The sequence below is a fragment of the Pongo pygmaeus genome, chromosome 2, assembly GCF_028885625.2.
Source record: "Pongo pygmaeus isolate AG05252 chromosome 2, NHGRI_mPonPyg2-v2.0_pri, whole genome shotgun sequence".
Lineage (NCBI taxonomy): Eukaryota > Metazoa > Chordata > Mammalia > Primates > Hominidae > Pongo > Pongo pygmaeus.
The window spans coordinates 56,355,261-56,371,657 of NC_085930.1; the positions used below are offsets into that span (position 1 = coordinate 56,355,261).

Sequence of the window (16,397 nt, forward strand, 5' to 3'; positions counted from 1 at the left end):
GAGCCGAGATCGTACCACTGCACTCCAGCGTGGGCGACAGAGCAAGACTCCGTCTCAAAAAGAAAAAAAAAAAAAGACATCCAGGCTGCTGATTAGCAATAGGACACTGCAGGAGAGGACACACAGCAATGAATGGCTAGCATGTCTTCTTTGCATGACAGAGCAGTAGGTCTGTCCTCAGATGCACTCTCCCCTTTTTAATCACACATATTTTATAATGCCTCCTCTACCATTCTGAAAAGAAATTCATAGATAAAATGACCTACCTACACAAAATTTTCAAAAGCAAATAAATACAATGTCCCAATTGATATGCAAAGAAGAAATAAAAAGAAAGTAATTTATTTTTCAAAATATGTATTTCAACTTGTAAATGATGCATAATGATGCAGTCAGATGTACATAGTAAGTTATGATAGATAAGTCTGGATTTAAAAATGAGAGTAACAGAAACCACTGTGGACAAGCATAGGAAAATAAAAGGGCAGATGTAGAAGTACAGCCTAATACTTGGAAAAAAGAGTATTAATAATAGAAATAAAGAAGTAACCTTATACGAAGTTGGAATAATATGCTAAAGTAACAGTCAAAGTAGAGAAATTGAAGGAGTACATTACTGTTTCAAATCAGCTAGGTCTTATTTATTTATAAAGTGTCAAAATAATCTAAATAATCTCCTAGTTTATGTCATGGGATGGGGTCGGAAGAGAGTATCACAGAAAATCTATCCTTCTGCCTTGAAATCCTATTGAGACATACAACCAGTGTACGGTCTGTAAAAAGACCTTGAAAATGTATTCTTTAAATGGTACAATAAGGAATAGAAGAGGAATTAGATGTAAAAAACTGTAATGCAAGAGGCAATAAAGCCGTTGTGTAACAGAGGATACTTTTAGGACAAAACAGAAGATGAGCTATCCCAAAATAAAATTTACATTTCACAACCTAGATTTCATACCATTACACACACACACACACACACACACACACACACACACACACAGGCAATAATATGAAATATTAGTCTATATTAAAGAAATCCAATGAAATCCCTACATATCATGTGTCTCCAATAATTTAATAATTGAAGTCTAAACAGGAATCTGAAAACTGATTTTCAATGATTTTCACTACTGTGCTGAAATCCTTTTCAACTAAATATGCAAACTAGAAATGCTGTAATGCTTACAGAACAGAATGTGCAGAGAGAATAAATTACTTAATTATTTTGAGACAATATCTTCATTTCACTTAAGCTTCTCGCTTCATACCAATGATGGTGGTAGGGCAGCATTCTTAAGGCGATCCCCCACAATTACTGTTCCTTGGCTATTCAATCAAACACTAATCTAGGTACTGCAGTGTAGGGATTTTGCAAGTGTAATTAAAGTCTCAAGTCAATTGATTTGAAGATACATATATTATGTGGGTGGACCAGACCCAACCAGATGAGCCCTTTAAAAGCTGTTTCCTCTGGCTGGTGGCAGAAGGGGAAGTCAGAGATATTCAAAGAACAAGAGGGATTCAGCAGGCCACTCTGGCTTTGAAGCTGCAGGGGAATCATGTGCAAGGCCTGGAGAGCAGCCTCTGGGAATGAGGAGTAACCTCCTACTGACAGCTAGCAAGGAAATGCGGACCTCACACCTACAACTAGATTCAGCCAATAACCTGGATGAGCTTGAAAGTGGATTCTTCCCCTGAAGCCTCCAGATAAGAAATCAGCCAGCTTGGCTGACAACTTGATTTCAATCTTATGAGACCCCCGAGCAAAGAACCCAGTCAAGCCCAGCTTCTGACTTACAGAACTGTGAGCTAATCGATGAGCACTGTTTTCAGCTGCTAGGTTTGTGGTATTTTTGTTTTACAGCAACAAAAACTAAGACCACAACCTTCTTCTAACTTAATAAGCTTTTTAATTTCTCCTGAAGATTTTTCAGTATTAATATGTACTACAAAATGGTCAATTTATATTTGTAGAGGGGTTGGCCTGGGGAGATATGCAGAAGCCAAGGAGGATGCAGAACAAATCTTCATGAAGTTGGACTGTCTCACATATCGTAGGACATCTAGCCAGTAGCATCTCCAGTCATTGTGGCAATTGAACTACCCTCACAATTTCCAAAATGCACTCTGAAGTGGTGAAGTGAAGTGGTGGCACTGCTTTGTTGAGGTCCACTAAGAATCACTGGACAAGAATAAGCACACCTCATCAAAAAAAATTTAGATGACTTGCCATATTCAAAATCTCCCTTGAAGATACATGTTGGACCAGGCACAGTGGCTCATGCCTGTAATCTTAACACTTCGGGAGGCCAAAGCAGGAGGATCACTTGAGGTCAGGAGTTCAAGACCAGCCTGTACAACACAGTGAGACCCCATCTCTACAAAAAATTTTAAAAACTAGCTGGGCCTGGTGGCAGGTGCCTGTAGTCCTAGCTACTTGGAAGGCTGAGGCAGGAGGATCACTTGAGCCCAAGAGGTTGAGGCTGTAATGAGCTACAATCATGCCACTGCACTCCATCCTGGGCAACAGAGCAAGACCCTGTCTTAAAGAAAAGAAAAGAAAATATGAACCATAAACTCCTCTCTCCTCTTGTGTCCCTTCCATTTCCATTGGCAATAAACTGATTTTAGTTTTAAAATTTAACCTCAGTGTAAAAATGCCATTTGCACAATAAATTACTTGGAAACATCTTTTCAAAGTTTCTAAAATTTGAACTAGGGGAATTATTTTTGTAGGTTACCAACAATTCTGTTCAATTTCATTTTTAATCCAAGGTAAAACAATAACAAAGCCCTAAAACGTTTAACAAGTCTCAAAGGGAATAGAAACCCAAGCAACTTTCAAGACCTCAGCTGCAGCCCATGGACTTAATGTGATTCAGCTATAGTGATTCCCCATCTCTGCCTTTCAATTCAAAATTCCAAATTCTTGGGAGGAAAAAAAAAACTCGACTAGCCCACTTTGGGTCAGTTAAGCACCCCTGGATCAGCCAGCTATGGCCTAAGATGCAGAATCAGGGAACAGAGATGTAGCTGCTAAGGGTCCAGCCTTGAGAACCAGACAAATTCCAGAGAGGATACGCTGAGCTGGGCAGCTCCACAGACATGTCCACCACACTTGTTTTACGGTGCAGAGGTCCATAACCAATTTGACTTACATCTACCCATATTTGATTTGTTTTAGGAATTATCATATTCTACACATATATGATTTCATTCTTGCTTAAAACTTACCAATAATAATAATATATAGTCTTCAAGGATAGAGACCAAAATGTTAACAGTGGTTACCTTTAGATTATGACTGCTATGCATTTTCTTCTGCATCTGAGTTTTTTCTACAATGAATATATAGTACTTATTACTGGGGAAAACACCTTTCCCCTCTCTTCTGGTTTCTATGAGGATGGATTTCCACCACATAGTACTAGTCTCCTTTAATTACTTTACCTCTGGAAAGGATGACTCATTTGAGCGTAAATTTGGGAAGAATAAATGGGGTGTGTTCAATTCAGCTCCACTCAAGAGGTTTCATAGAGAACCTCAAGTTTTCATGGTTTCTTCTAAGACAGCCCATCTGCTGCTGCTCAGGACAGGGTGAGTGGTGAGTCTAACTGTGGAGTTCAGTTAGCAAACCCATTTGACTCGCACACTAAAGCATGTCCTCAGCCTTTATCACTAATAAAGGTGATTTTTAGGATCCTTATGTAACTCCTTTGAGTTATTGCTCAATGTTCAGAACATAAACAAGAAAAAGGGTGTTGGTTATTCATTGGGCTCCCTCAGACTCCAAACATGTTTTCAAAATCCTTTTACATCCAATTTTTAAGGAGGAAATAGGTAAAAAGATTCCTCAATTATCATTATTTTTCCTTTATCACTTAATTTCACCTTTCTTGCTATTTCCACCCCTATAATTTACAAATTCATTATTTGCTTAATTTTCATATTTTGATAGTGAAATGTTGAAGTCTCACAGAACTTAGAAGTGGAGAAAAATGTAAGGTCATCTAATCCAGTGTATTCACTGCACATAATGAATTGAGGGCGAGAGAGGTTAAGATCAAGGTCACAGGGCTAATTAATGGCAAAACCAAGTCTTCATACCCAAACCGTGACACCTCTTAAGAACAATTCTATTTTTTAACTTCTATAGCATTTCTGCCAGCTTTTTACATATTTTGTTTCTCTGTTCAGATAATCATTCATTCATCATATGATTTCACCAACATGTGTCTCCCATGTTTTTGCTACTGACAAACTGTGAACTAAGGTTCTCTTCAGCTTCTGCTCTGAAATCAACTTTATCTTATGCTGTAACTGGGTAGTCCTGCCTTTCTTGACACTTGGTCATGGCAAGCTGGTTTGTCCCTTAGTAAACTTAAAGTCAGTCTCATAAACAACAGATTGTTAGACTTTAGTTTTTAACCAGTAACCATCATTTCATCTTTTTATCTTGATAAATTTAATCAGTCCATTTGCATAAACATAAAAAATGATGCATGTTTACTATACTCTATTATGCTATAGGTTTATTATTATTCTCCTGCCATTAAAAAAATTAACAGGATTTGTAGATGTAAAACTCTATTTCTCTTTAAATAAAAAAATAAACTAAGTTGCCTATTGTCTTGCTTTTTCAAAAAACTTTAAAATCTTATTTTCCTCATTCATCTTGTTTTCAATTACATATAATATAGAATTTTATTTTTAAAAATTATATGTTTCATGTAAGTGATACATAAATACATACTAAAGTATATTAAAAGTGGTAATCTTTTACTCCCCCCTTGCCCCAAAATACCACGCCCCTCCAGAGGTAAGCTCTAATTAACAGTTTGATATATACTCTTCCATACCTTTTCCAGTATCTGCAATTGTGCTTTTATTCCCTATTGATTTTCCTAATCTGAAAACATCAGCATATAACTATTCTCATTATCATCAATTTAAAAATTTATAAACTCTGGAGTGATACAGAATTTACATCGTTATGTTTGTCCTCTTTCCCACTTCATTCTATCCTGGTAAAATCTGAAATCTTATGGGATTCCACATGATCACACTGCATTCTGTACCGTGGTCTAAAGGCTTACCCTGTGCGGCCACTAGCCATATGTGCCTATTTAAACTTAAATAAAGAGTAAAGAATTTTCATTTTTTTTTTTTTGGAAAACAAGGTCTTGCTCTGTCCCCTAGACTGAAGTGCAGTGGAGTGACGATAACTTACTTCAGCCTGAAACTCCTGGGCTCAAGCGATTCTCCTGCCTTAGCCTCCCGAGTAGCTAGGACTAATGTGCGTCACTGTAGCCAGCTAATTTTTTAAATTTTTTGCAGAGGCGAGGTCTTGCTATAGTGCCCAAGCTGGTCTTGAACTCCTGGCCTGAAGTGATCCTCCCACCTTGGCCTTCCAAAGTGCTGGGATTACAGGTGTCAGCCACCACTCCTGACCAAAAGTAAATAAAATTTAAAACTCAGTTTCTCAGACCCACTAGCCACATTTTAAGTGACTAGTGGCTACTGTTTTGGACAGCGTTCCAACGTTATCATTGCAGAAAGTCCTATTGGACAGTGCTAGTCTGAAAACTTGGTTAATTTTATTTATTTATATAACAGTTACTCTTTGATAACAGCTAACTACTCCGATTAAAGTTAAATACTCTTTGGTAAGGTGCTTTCAAAGTTCCATTAGTTTTTCTAAGTGTTTTCAAAATGTTTCCAACTGTAGGAAACTGCATGATCTGTTATCCAGGAACCTAATATTTCCTACTACACGGGAATTTTTTCTTCTTTCAAGTTTAAGGTCCCAAGTTGTTTTTAACTATTACATTTTAAAATCTGCTCTTTTATGCTGGAAATCGTTTAAGTACTCAGGAAGGGAAGAAATTTTTTTGTTGTGGAACACCATAAACTCTCACTAACCATAGTGAGGTGGCCTTTCAGTTCAGCAAAGTTTTCTATAACTTTTCTCCTTGATTATTTATAAGCTGTATATTCCAACCTTTTCTACTTCTTCTGGTAGTCGTACTTTCTGAAAGCTTATACACCCTCATCAGGTATTCTAGATACATTGGTTCTATACATATTGTTTTTCTGTTATAATGTTTTATAATGTTTCTTTTACATGCTGAACTTTGAAAATTTCCCTATGACTTCTGTTCTGCAATTGATTTTATATGAGAATGTGAGTGGAAACTCCCGCCTTTTTTGAATCCTCAGTATCACCTATTTCTTGCACTGTGGCTCCTTCCTGCCCTATATTGCCACCACTGATATTTTTAGTTCCTTTTTTTTTTTAATTTCAGCACATTCCTTTCTACAGATGTTAGCTATTGCACCTCTTTGAGTACCACATCATTTTGCTTCTATTTGCTTGAGTCACCAAGCAGTAAGGCCTGTGTGGGTGAGTTCCTGTTTCCTTGCGGCTCCCTCTTCCCTTCTAATGTTGTGACACTTATTAATTTTAATCAAGTTAGAGTTTTCCTCTGGTTTTCACACTGTTTGAGAAGCTGGTTTTTCTGGGATTTGTTGTCATTCCTATTTGTGTTAGATATCTCCACTATGACTTGCTCTTGCTAGCTTTTCAAAAGCCTCTTTTAGAGATGTGTTTCCTCAAAATGGGTCCAGAATAAAAGGAGCCTAACATATGCATGTAGCTTGCATTTCAGAAGTTCCTTTTTGAGACTATTACTGGGAAATCAGAATGTTTCCACAAGAAGGAAAAATATAACAGACAATGGTTATGTCCTCAAACCAGTTCACAAAAGCAGTCTGAAGCACAATACCTCCATGGCAAAAATCAGTTAGTGTTTGAGCCATAAAGAAAAACTGGCAGGGAGATAAGAAGGGATCTTTCTTCTTAAGGACACTGCAAGTTCCTAAGACTTTGCTATATTTTATAGAAATACCCAAAATCAGTTTCCTATTCATTAAAGGATCTGAAGAGCATTGTGAAGCGAGGTCTGCAGAGTGAGACCGGAACACACAGATGGGGCTGAGAAAGTGGTGGGGTTAGAAGACTAACAAAAGCTGTCTGCTGTCTCCCACCACTTCTCCAGACCCTGCCCTAGATCAATTCTAGGACACGATCAGAAATGAGATTGGGTTGTTTATTCATTTTTGTAGATAAGGGGTTTTAAGCCGAAGAAAGATCTGGAAGAGAATGGGAAGAAAAAGGAATTCCTGTGGTCCATCAGGCAGTCCCAGATGCACAATGGTAGGTAAATGACATATACAGCAATGTACATATGTTGAAGACAGCCTGTATCAATCTCAACAGTTAACCTCTTTGCAGAGCAATCTTTAACCCACTTGAAATCTCACTGCCAATCACAGGGGCGTATCCAATCATGAGTATTTGAAAGTGTCTTTAGCCGGGCGTAGTGGCTCACGCCTGTAATCCCAGCACTTTGGGAGGCCGAGGCGGGTGGATCACGAGGTCAGGAGATCGAGACCATCCTGGCTAACACGGTGAAACCCCATCTCTACTAAAATACAAAAAAAATTAGCCAGGTGTGGTGGCGGGCGCCTGTAGTCCCAGCTACTCAGGAGGCTGAGGCAGGAGAATCGCTTGAACCTGGGAGGCGGAGCTTGCAGTGAGCCGAGATCGCGCCACTGCACTCCAGCCTGGGCGACAGAGCGAGACTCTGTCTCAAAAAAAAAAGAAAGTGTCTTTGCTATAATTACAGTCTTATGTTAACCAAAGATATTTAGAAATCCAAATTCTCTCAGACATAATTTTAAACTGCCATAACTGCATTAATCCGCTAATTTTTAATCTAACTATACTTGACAAATATGCAAAGATGAGATCTGCCTTATCAATGAATATCATGGACTCCAAAAAATGAATAAAGTAGAAAACACCCACAGCTCATTACAGAGGAACTCGTTTTTTAAAAACTGACATATAATTCACATGCCACAAAATTCACAATTTTAAACTGTACAATCTAGTGGTTTTTAATATGTTCACAGAATTGTGCACCCACCACCGCTATTTCAAGAAAAATATCAACACCTTAAAAGGAAATCCTGTACCATTAGCAGTCACACCCCACTCTCTCTCCCCACAGCCCCTAACAATTCCTCTACTTTCTGTTGCTATGGATTTGCCTATTCTGGATATTTCTTATAAATGAAATCACACTATTTGTGACTTTTTGTATCTGCCTCCTTCCACATGCATTTTTTCAAGATTTATCCAGGCATACCATATATCAGTAATTCATTTGCTTTTATTAATTTTATGAATGTTTATACCCATAGACCACATTTTATCCATGAGTAGCATTTTATTTATAGATACTTTTTTTTGGAAATGGGGTCTTGCTCTGTCACCCAGGCTGGAGTGCAGTGGCATGATCATGGCTCACTGTAGCCTTGAACTCCTGGGCACAAGTGATCCTCCCGCCTCAGTCTCCTGATTAGCTGGGACTACAGGCATGTGCTACCATGCCTGGCTAATTTTTTAATTTTTTGTAGAGATGGGGTCTCGCTATGTTTCCCAGGATGGTCTTGAATTTCCGGCCTCAAGCAATCCCCCCATGTCAGCCTCCTGAAGTGCTGGGATTACAGGTGTGAGCCACAGTACTCAGCCAGGCTTCCTTTTGTACCTCACTACTACATGCTCCTTTGTACTTGCTGGGTAAATGTTTTTATGTCTTTTAAAAAGCAAAGTGTTATTATTTTCCTAAGAAGATGTGAAATTGGAGAACAAGTAATTTCGATTTCCTTTTTAAGTAAACTCCCACAGAACCTAATAAAGAATAACATTTAGCATAAAGAGATATAAATGAGTAGCTGCCTTCCCTGGATTCATTTTCTCCTCCTGTAAACAGGATATATGTCAACACTAATAATTCCCATCAGGATAACTTATGTGTAATTAAACAGTACCACACACATCTAATTATTACACAGCGTAGATGGGGTAGGCAATGAAAAACTCCTCAACCACAGAAATTGTGGTTTTAGCAAGCCTGCTCTATCGCCCAGTCCAAGGGATTACTTCCATCACTGACCTTTGCAATGTTAATTGCCTGCATGTTCCTGGGAGTCTTCACTTCCTTATGCACAGACCTTTTCCCAAAATCAAATCCAGGATTTGTCACTTAATTGGTTCTTAGTGGGGATAACAGAGATAAAACCAAAAATCCAAGATATTTTCCTAAATCCCTATTAAAAATTCTATAAGGATAAACAGGCTAATCCTTCAAAGTCTAAGACTTGGTTCCTCAGTGGATTTTAAAGTATGACACTGTTTAATGTCCCTACCTTCCATAAGATATACTTAAATTTTAAAAATTATACTTCTAACATTACCAACTTTTTTTTTTTTTTTTGAGACAAGGTCTCACTCTGTCATCCAGGCTGGATTGCAATGATGCAATCATAGTTCGCTGCAGCCTCAAACTCCTGGGCTCAAGCTCAAGCCTCCCATTTCAGCCTCTCAAGTAGCTGGGACTACAGGTACCCACCACCCAGCCCAGCTAAAAAAAAAAAAATTTTTTTTTTTTGTAGAGATGAGGTCTTGCTATGTTGCTCAAGCTGGTCTCGAACTCTTGCCCTCAAGTGATCCTCCTGCCTTGGCCTCCCAAAGCTCTGTGATTGCTGGGACTATAAGCATGAGCCACTGTGCTCAGCCCTAATATTATGATGTTTTAAAGAGACAGAAACCCCTTTAAATTATTGAAGTATTCCAACTGGGGACAACCCCCTACTATATCAAGTACTGGGAGTCTAATGGTCTTGACTCCAAATTTGCTTCTCTGTAGCTTGTGGGAACTGTACTGGCCAAGGCTCTGAAAGAGAAAGTACTACTTATTTACTAGTGTCCGCTTCCAAAAAAAGTTCAAGCCTCTAAGTTTAAAAAATGGTTCACATTAGGATTTGTTAAAATTTCCTCACACTCAAATGGTTAGGGTAGTAAGGGACTTTAGAAATCTACTTTAACTTAATTATTTACAAATGAAAAGGAGGTGGATAAGAGAGAAAAGACTCGCCCAAATCTATAGAGTCAGTTGGGAAAACTATTATACTTAAAATAAAAAGGTACTCAGGCTTCCAGCTGGAAGCTCATTTCATCATACCACCTACTTAAAATGCCTAAGTATGGACACTATTGAAATTCCTCTGTGTTGCAGTGAGCCGAGATCCCACCACTGCACTCCTGCCTGGGCAACAGAGTAAGGCCCTGTGTCAAAAAAAAAAAAAAAAAAAAGAAAAAAGAAAGAAAGAAAGAAATTCCTCTGCCTTCTAAGAGAAAAAAACAAAAGCAAAATGGATAACTTTCTGATCTAGAAAGTGAGAGTGGATCCAGCCTGGGCAACACAGCCAAACCTCACCTCTACCAAAAATATAAAAATGAGCCAGGCACGGTGGTGCACGCCTGTGGTCCCAGCTACTTGGGAGGATGAGGTGGGAGGATGAGGTGGGTGGATGGCTGGGGCCTGGGAAGTCAAGGCTGCAGTGAGCAGTGATCACACCACTGCACTTCAGCCTGGGTGACAGAGTGACCCTCTCTCAAAAACATAAATAAATAAAGTGAGAGTGGGCTGGGTGCAGTGGTTCATGCCTGTAATCTCAGTGCTTTGGGAGGCTGAGATGGGAAGACTGCTTGAGCCGAGGAGTTTGAAACCAGCCTGGGCAACACAGGGAGACCCTGTCTCTATGAAGTTTTAAAAATTAGCCATGTATGGTGGTGCAAGCCTGTGGGCCCAGCTACTCTGGAAGCTGAGGTGGGAGGACTGCTTGGTCCCAGGAGTTCAAAGCTGCAGTGAGCCACGGCCATGATTGCACCACTGCACTCCAGCCTGGGCGACAGAGCAAGACCCTGTCTCAAGAAAAAAAAAAATTGAGAATGAAAGGTAGAGGTATCACATTTCATTTCATAAGATAAACAATTTTTTTTTTTCTTGAGACAGAGTCTCGTTCTGTCGCCCAGGCTGGAGTACAGTGGTGTGATCTCAGCTCACTGCAACCTTGCCTCCCGGTAGCTGGGACTACACGCCCGTGCCACTACACCTGGCTAATTTTTGTATTTTTAGTAGAGACGGGGTTTCACTGTGTTAGCCAGGATGGTCTCCATCTCCTGACCTCGTGATCCACCCGCCTCAGCCTCCCAAAGTGCTGGGATTACAGGCGTGAGCCACCGTGCCCAGCGAGATAAATTATTTTTTCTTAAGTATCATTCCATAGTTCAGGTTTTAAAAGCTGCCAGTAAAGTATAAATGTTATGATGGTCTTGCCTGGAGGCTAAGCAAAATGAACCAGATCTTCCCTGCTATCTGAAGGTTTTTCACCATAATGAACTATGGCGGCTATTGATTTTGTGTGCCCAAAGCTATCCCCATCCCTCTTTTTCATAAGCAAAGTCTATAGTCCCTTGGACAGAAGAACGGGCATGTGTCCTAAGATTGGCTAATCAAGCACCTCACATCACTGGCATAGTCTAAGTAGGGCCAACCAGAATCCTCCCTGGGAACTGTGTGACACAGATGCTGAGAAAAATAAACACCCTCCCTGTTTCCCACCATGTGGAGAGCCCAAGACCAACATTCAAAGAAAAACAGACAAGCAGAAATGAGAGAAAGCAAGAGAATCTGGCAGTGTCAACTCCTTGGTTCTCATTCCTGAGCTAGTTTCTTTGTAAATTAATCCTGTATCTGTATCAACTACAGAGGCCAGAAAATTCCTTTTTTGCTTAAAATAGTTTGAATTGGGTTTTTGTCCCTTGCAATTCCAAAATCCTAATCTATACTTACCCCAAGAGAGAGGGCTGGATATACATTGCCCTTAATTCAGGGAAATCAATACATTTTTGTTAAATTTTTAAAATTTGGACGCCTCTAGACAGGCTCTCTATAATGTCTTCTATCTATCACTTCCAATATCCTACACTCACCAACTTCACTATTTCTATTACATAAACCCTGAAAGCATCTGATTTTGCCAGTGCTTCCCCAGGATGTCCCTAGAATTTTTTAAAATCCTCATATAAGCTTGTTTCAGTTGATTTCCCAAAAAAGTCGAATATAAAATACATTCAAGGTAACATAAGTTAAATGAGATTTTACCCAATCTAGAACATCAAAAAGCCTAGGTATCAACACTTTATTTAGTATGTGCGGAGGCAAAATTTCAAAATTTAACATGAATCCAACGGGGCTATGCTACTTCAGTATAATTTAGTTGCATGTTTTTCTTTATACCAATGGAAATCAATAACAACAATAAATCTCAGGACCTACCTCCAATAAGGCTCCAGTTTGAAAGAATTTCAAAGGCTTTTCAATTGAATAATAAAGGCTATGGTAGCTACCCTTAGCCAGGTAAGCTCGGACCAGACCAACCGCTATAACCAGCCACCTAGTAAAAGAGAAAACAGCAATCAGGAAAAAATAAAAATAAAAAAAAAGTAGAATTTAGGTTAATAGACAATAAAAGATATTGTCTTTTATGTGGCAATAAAAGATATTGCTAAAGGTGACCTCAAGCATGAGTAACCTGGATTTATGGACGATAGCTCTCAAATGCCACGCTGTAATGCACTGAAATGCTGCAACACCAACAGCACCTTACCAAGAGGGCTCAGTGAAAGCATAGTGGCACCTCACCCATCTGGAGCTCATTTTTTGGCAACTTTGCTATTGAGATCAAGGCCAAAAGGAAAGGAATAAGCTAAAATGGTCCTTGTGCCGCTAAATTAGGTGCCAAGAAAATCTAAGACGAGAAAAAAACAGTTAAAGGAAAATTTTAAACAGCCTGTGCAGTTAAAGGGTTTTTAATAATTACAGGGTGGAAAGAAGATGCTTTAAACTATTGTTATAATTGTCTCACTGGAACAATTACCCATACCTTAAAATCTATCCTTTTAAAATTAAGAATAAAGGGCTCTTGCTAAAAAAAAAAAGTTTTTTAGCCAAATTTCCTAAAATCAATGCAGAAATGAAAGCCAGATCAATACAAACCACAAAACAGGAAAGCACTTAAGCATACAGCTGTGAATGTTATATTTTTGTTCCACTGTCCTTCTCAAAAATAAACATAATGTTTTGTTAAGTTCCATAATAAAACAAATGGACCTTTTTATTAAGGTATGTCTCCTGGAAGGATTTAGATAAATGTATAGTATCAACTAGGCAATGGGGTGTGTGTGGTCTATGCTATTTCCAAAAACTATCATATAAGGACATCAAATAAGAGTTTGTAAAAGAAGAAATTATTTAATGGTGTAACTGGTACAACCATTAACAGCCTTAAAAAAAAAAGCTTACTTTGCTCTCACGATCCCAATTTATCTTCCTGGTTTAAGACACCACTCCTTACCCTCCACCCCATTCTCTATGTTCATTGCTCAGGAATAGACTTCTTTCTTCTTACCAATGTACCTCAAAATCCTTCTCCAGTCCAATGCCCTCACCGGCTCTTGCTAAGACAACAAGAATTTTATATATAAATATTAATACACACAGTGAGATTCCTGGATGTTCTTTTAAAAATCAATCTATGTGACCACTGATGTGATATAAAGCTTGTAACTGTACTAGTTCTTCATTGACCTGTGAGTCAAGAGAAATGATTTCTAGATCTGGAACTTCTGCTAACAAGTTCTATGATCTCATGCAAGTCACAACTTCTCTGAGCCTAGGTTTCAACACCTACCATTTCTAATACTAGCAATACATATATGATCCTCCCACGATATATTTTCTTTTTCGTGAAAAAAAAGCAAGGTGCTGAATTGTAAAAATATATTGGCATTTGTCTTATTTTAAAAAGGGATAGGGGGATGTATAAACATATTTGCTTGCATCAGCATCTTAAGGATACACAAAATTAACTGCCTCGAGGGAGGGGAGCTGGGTAGAAGGGAAAGGTGGGAGGAAAGATTTTCACTGTATTCCCTTAGGTTTTTCATTTTTAACCCTACCAATGTATCACCTACTTTAAAACTAAATAAAAATGGATGTTCACTATACAATTCTTTCAACTCTTCTGTACGTTTGAAATTTTCATAATAAAATGTTAGGACTTCTTTAAAAATTACAAATGAAGATAACTTAAAAATATATAACAAATTGTCTGATGCTGTGATCCTCCTCACCAAAATGACGAGATAAAGAATTGCAGAGCTGAAGAAACCTTCATCTCCCAGACCAGCCCTTTAGTTTTACAGATGAAAAAACGGAGGCTAGAGAAATAAGATGATTTATCCAAAGTCACACAGCTAGTTAGTGTCAGAGCTTGAACTAAAAACCCGCCGGGATAAGGGATGGACTGAAATGAGGGAGACAGAAAATGGGTAAAACCGTTTCGAGGGTCTATTCTCCCCCTTCCCAGGAACTCTGCCTTCTACTCCCCAGTTTCTTCCCCACCCCAACCCATCCTAAAAGTCTAAACTCATCTAAAGCCCAGCTCTGCTCATGTCGCTGGCCAAAAACTTTGAACGCTTTCCCAATACCTTTCAGATTAAAGCGCAGCCCAGATTTTGAAAACAGCCGCCCAAATGAATGGTCACTCTGCAGCCACAGCTCCTCCACTTCCCACGCTGGCGCCGTTCACCATCCGAGTCTGGCCGCCCAGGATGGGCTCCGCGCCGCAGGTCGTCCGGCCGCCGCCCCCGGCCCCGCACCTGTGGCCAGCCCCACCTTTCCTCCCGCGGCCCTCGCGAGCCAGCGCCCGGCAGCCGTCCCCGCGCCCCAGTGCCTGGGAACTTGGCTCGACCCCCAGCGCAGGAGGGAGCTCGCGGGCAGCCACCAGGGCCGATTCAGCGCTCGGCCGCCCTCAGCGCCCAGGTACCGGGTCTCGGGCACCGCCCGCCGGGAATGCACTGCCTGCGGCGGGCCGCGCCGATCCTATCCACCCCGCCGCTGGCCGCAGGGCTCCCTTCCCGGCCGCGCTGGCTCCCCGCCTCCCCGAGCCCCAGCCTCACCCGGCTGTCATCACCACATTGTAGATGACCAGGTACGCCGTGGCCAGGGGCCCCGGGCCCTTCTTCTTCCTCGTGCCGCTGGCGTCCCCGGCCCCGGCCCTGCCACCGCCGCCCCCATTCCCCTTCGCCGCTGCAGTCGCCGCCGCCGCCGCCGCCATGTCAAGTGCCCGAAGCCCGCTCTCCTAGCGCGAGCGCTTCGGGCCGGACTATGCGAGGCGAGGGGGCGAAGGGAGGGACGAGGGGGAGGCGGGGCCAGGGCCGCGGGGAGGAGCCGGGACAGGGTCCACGGCAACCGCCATCTTGGCTGAGGGCAAAGACGCTCCTGGAGCTCCCGTCCTTCGGCTTGCCTCAGTTGCCACTGCCATCTTGGATCAGGGTAATTCCCGCCTCTTGGGCGCTCCCGGTTACAACTTCGGCGCCATCTTGGATTACTTCAATGTGGCCATCCTCGCCAGGCCCGCTGCTTCTGCCAGCTGGATGTTGCGTCGTCCCTCGCTATTCGCCCTCCTATAATCACTGCTTCCATGTTGAATCAAAACAATTATGCTTTCGTTCTCCCTTCTTCAATGGCCCTATCTTCACACCCAAACACTATTGCTCCGGCATCCTGCCATTTTGGATCAGGGCGGTTGACGGTGGATTCGCTTCCCATCAGCCCTTGAGGCTGCAGAGACCAGCCCTTTGCTAGGTGCGCTTTGCTTCCTAACCCGTAGCCGGTTTGGAGATTCCATCTCCGAAGTTTTCTTTCTGACTTTTGATTTTACATTCCTAGTACAGTGGAGAAGCCTAGGCGGCCTAGAATCCAGTGTCGTCCGTGAGTGCTTGGCAGGTGTTCAAGTGCATCTTCCAGCCTGAGACCGCGTGGACTCGCTCATCGTGAGGGCGAGAGGAGGATAAGCCCATTGGGCTGTCGGCTGAGAGTGAGGTGCGGGGTAAGGGAGTAGATTTATAGCTATAGTGACTAAAAATAAAAGGATGTTGGCTTAGGTGGAAAACCTGTCTGCTTTGGGAAGCTGGAGCAGCTTGTGGGCATTGCTTCAACCAGCTGACCCCACTTTCCATTCATTGCTTTGTTTCAGGAGGTTCTTTATTTGTAAACGTCCCCTGCAATTTTTTACACACCCAAGCAGCTCCTTAAATGTATTACTGTATATGTGGTAGTATAAAATATTTATGGGTTCATTCCAGCAAGTGTTTATGGAGTGTCCACAAAGTTGCCCTGGAGTTCATGGCACTAAGTGAAAGAGACAAAGTCATCAGTCTCCCAGGGATTATATAGAGCAGCGGCCCCCAACCTTTTGGTCACCAGGGACCGGTTTCGTGGTGGGGGGGAGGGGTGGATGATGGTTTCAGGATGATTCAAAGGCATTACATTTATCATTAGATTCTCATAAGGAGCACACAACTTAGATCCCTCCAATGCGCAGTTCACAATAGGGTCCCTGCTCCTATGAGAATC

At 41.2% G+C, this 16,397-nt stretch overlaps 1 protein-coding gene and 1 long non-coding RNA gene across 6 annotated transcripts in view; one reads left to right on the forward strand and one right to left on the reverse strand.

Annotated features, from left to right (window-relative positions):
• Positions 1-15,156, reverse strand: part of HACD2 (3-hydroxyacyl-CoA dehydratase 2) — a 90,418-nt gene extending 75,262 nt beyond the window's left edge. Inside the window, exons 1-2 of one of the 2 annotated variants that reach the window (XM_054480925.2) lie at positions 14,939-15,156; positions 12,255-12,372 (exon numbers count right to left, since the gene is read on the reverse strand). In XM_054480925.2, coding sequence (XP_054336900.1) covers positions 12,255-12,372; positions 14,939-15,096 — 276 coding nt within the window. In that variant the 5' untranslated portion in view covers positions 15,097-15,156. Of the gene's footprint in view, positions 1-12,254; positions 12,373-14,467; positions 14,614-14,938 lie in introns of those variants that run through there. The other variant, XM_054480927.2, reaches the window with a different exon arrangement.
• Positions 15,157-15,237: 81 nt separating this feature from the next.
• The window catches only part of LOC129033025 (uncharacterized), a 76,240-nt gene continuing 75,080 nt past the window's right edge, over positions 15,238-16,397 (forward strand). For 3 of the 4 annotated variants that reach the window (XR_010125687.1, XR_008501506.2, XR_008501504.2), the window contains exons 1-2: positions 15,238-15,626; positions 15,716-15,870. This is a non-coding gene — a long non-coding RNA (uncharacterized LOC129033025). The remainder of the gene's footprint in view (positions 15,627-15,715; positions 15,871-16,397) is intronic. The other variant, XR_008501505.2, reaches the window with a different exon arrangement.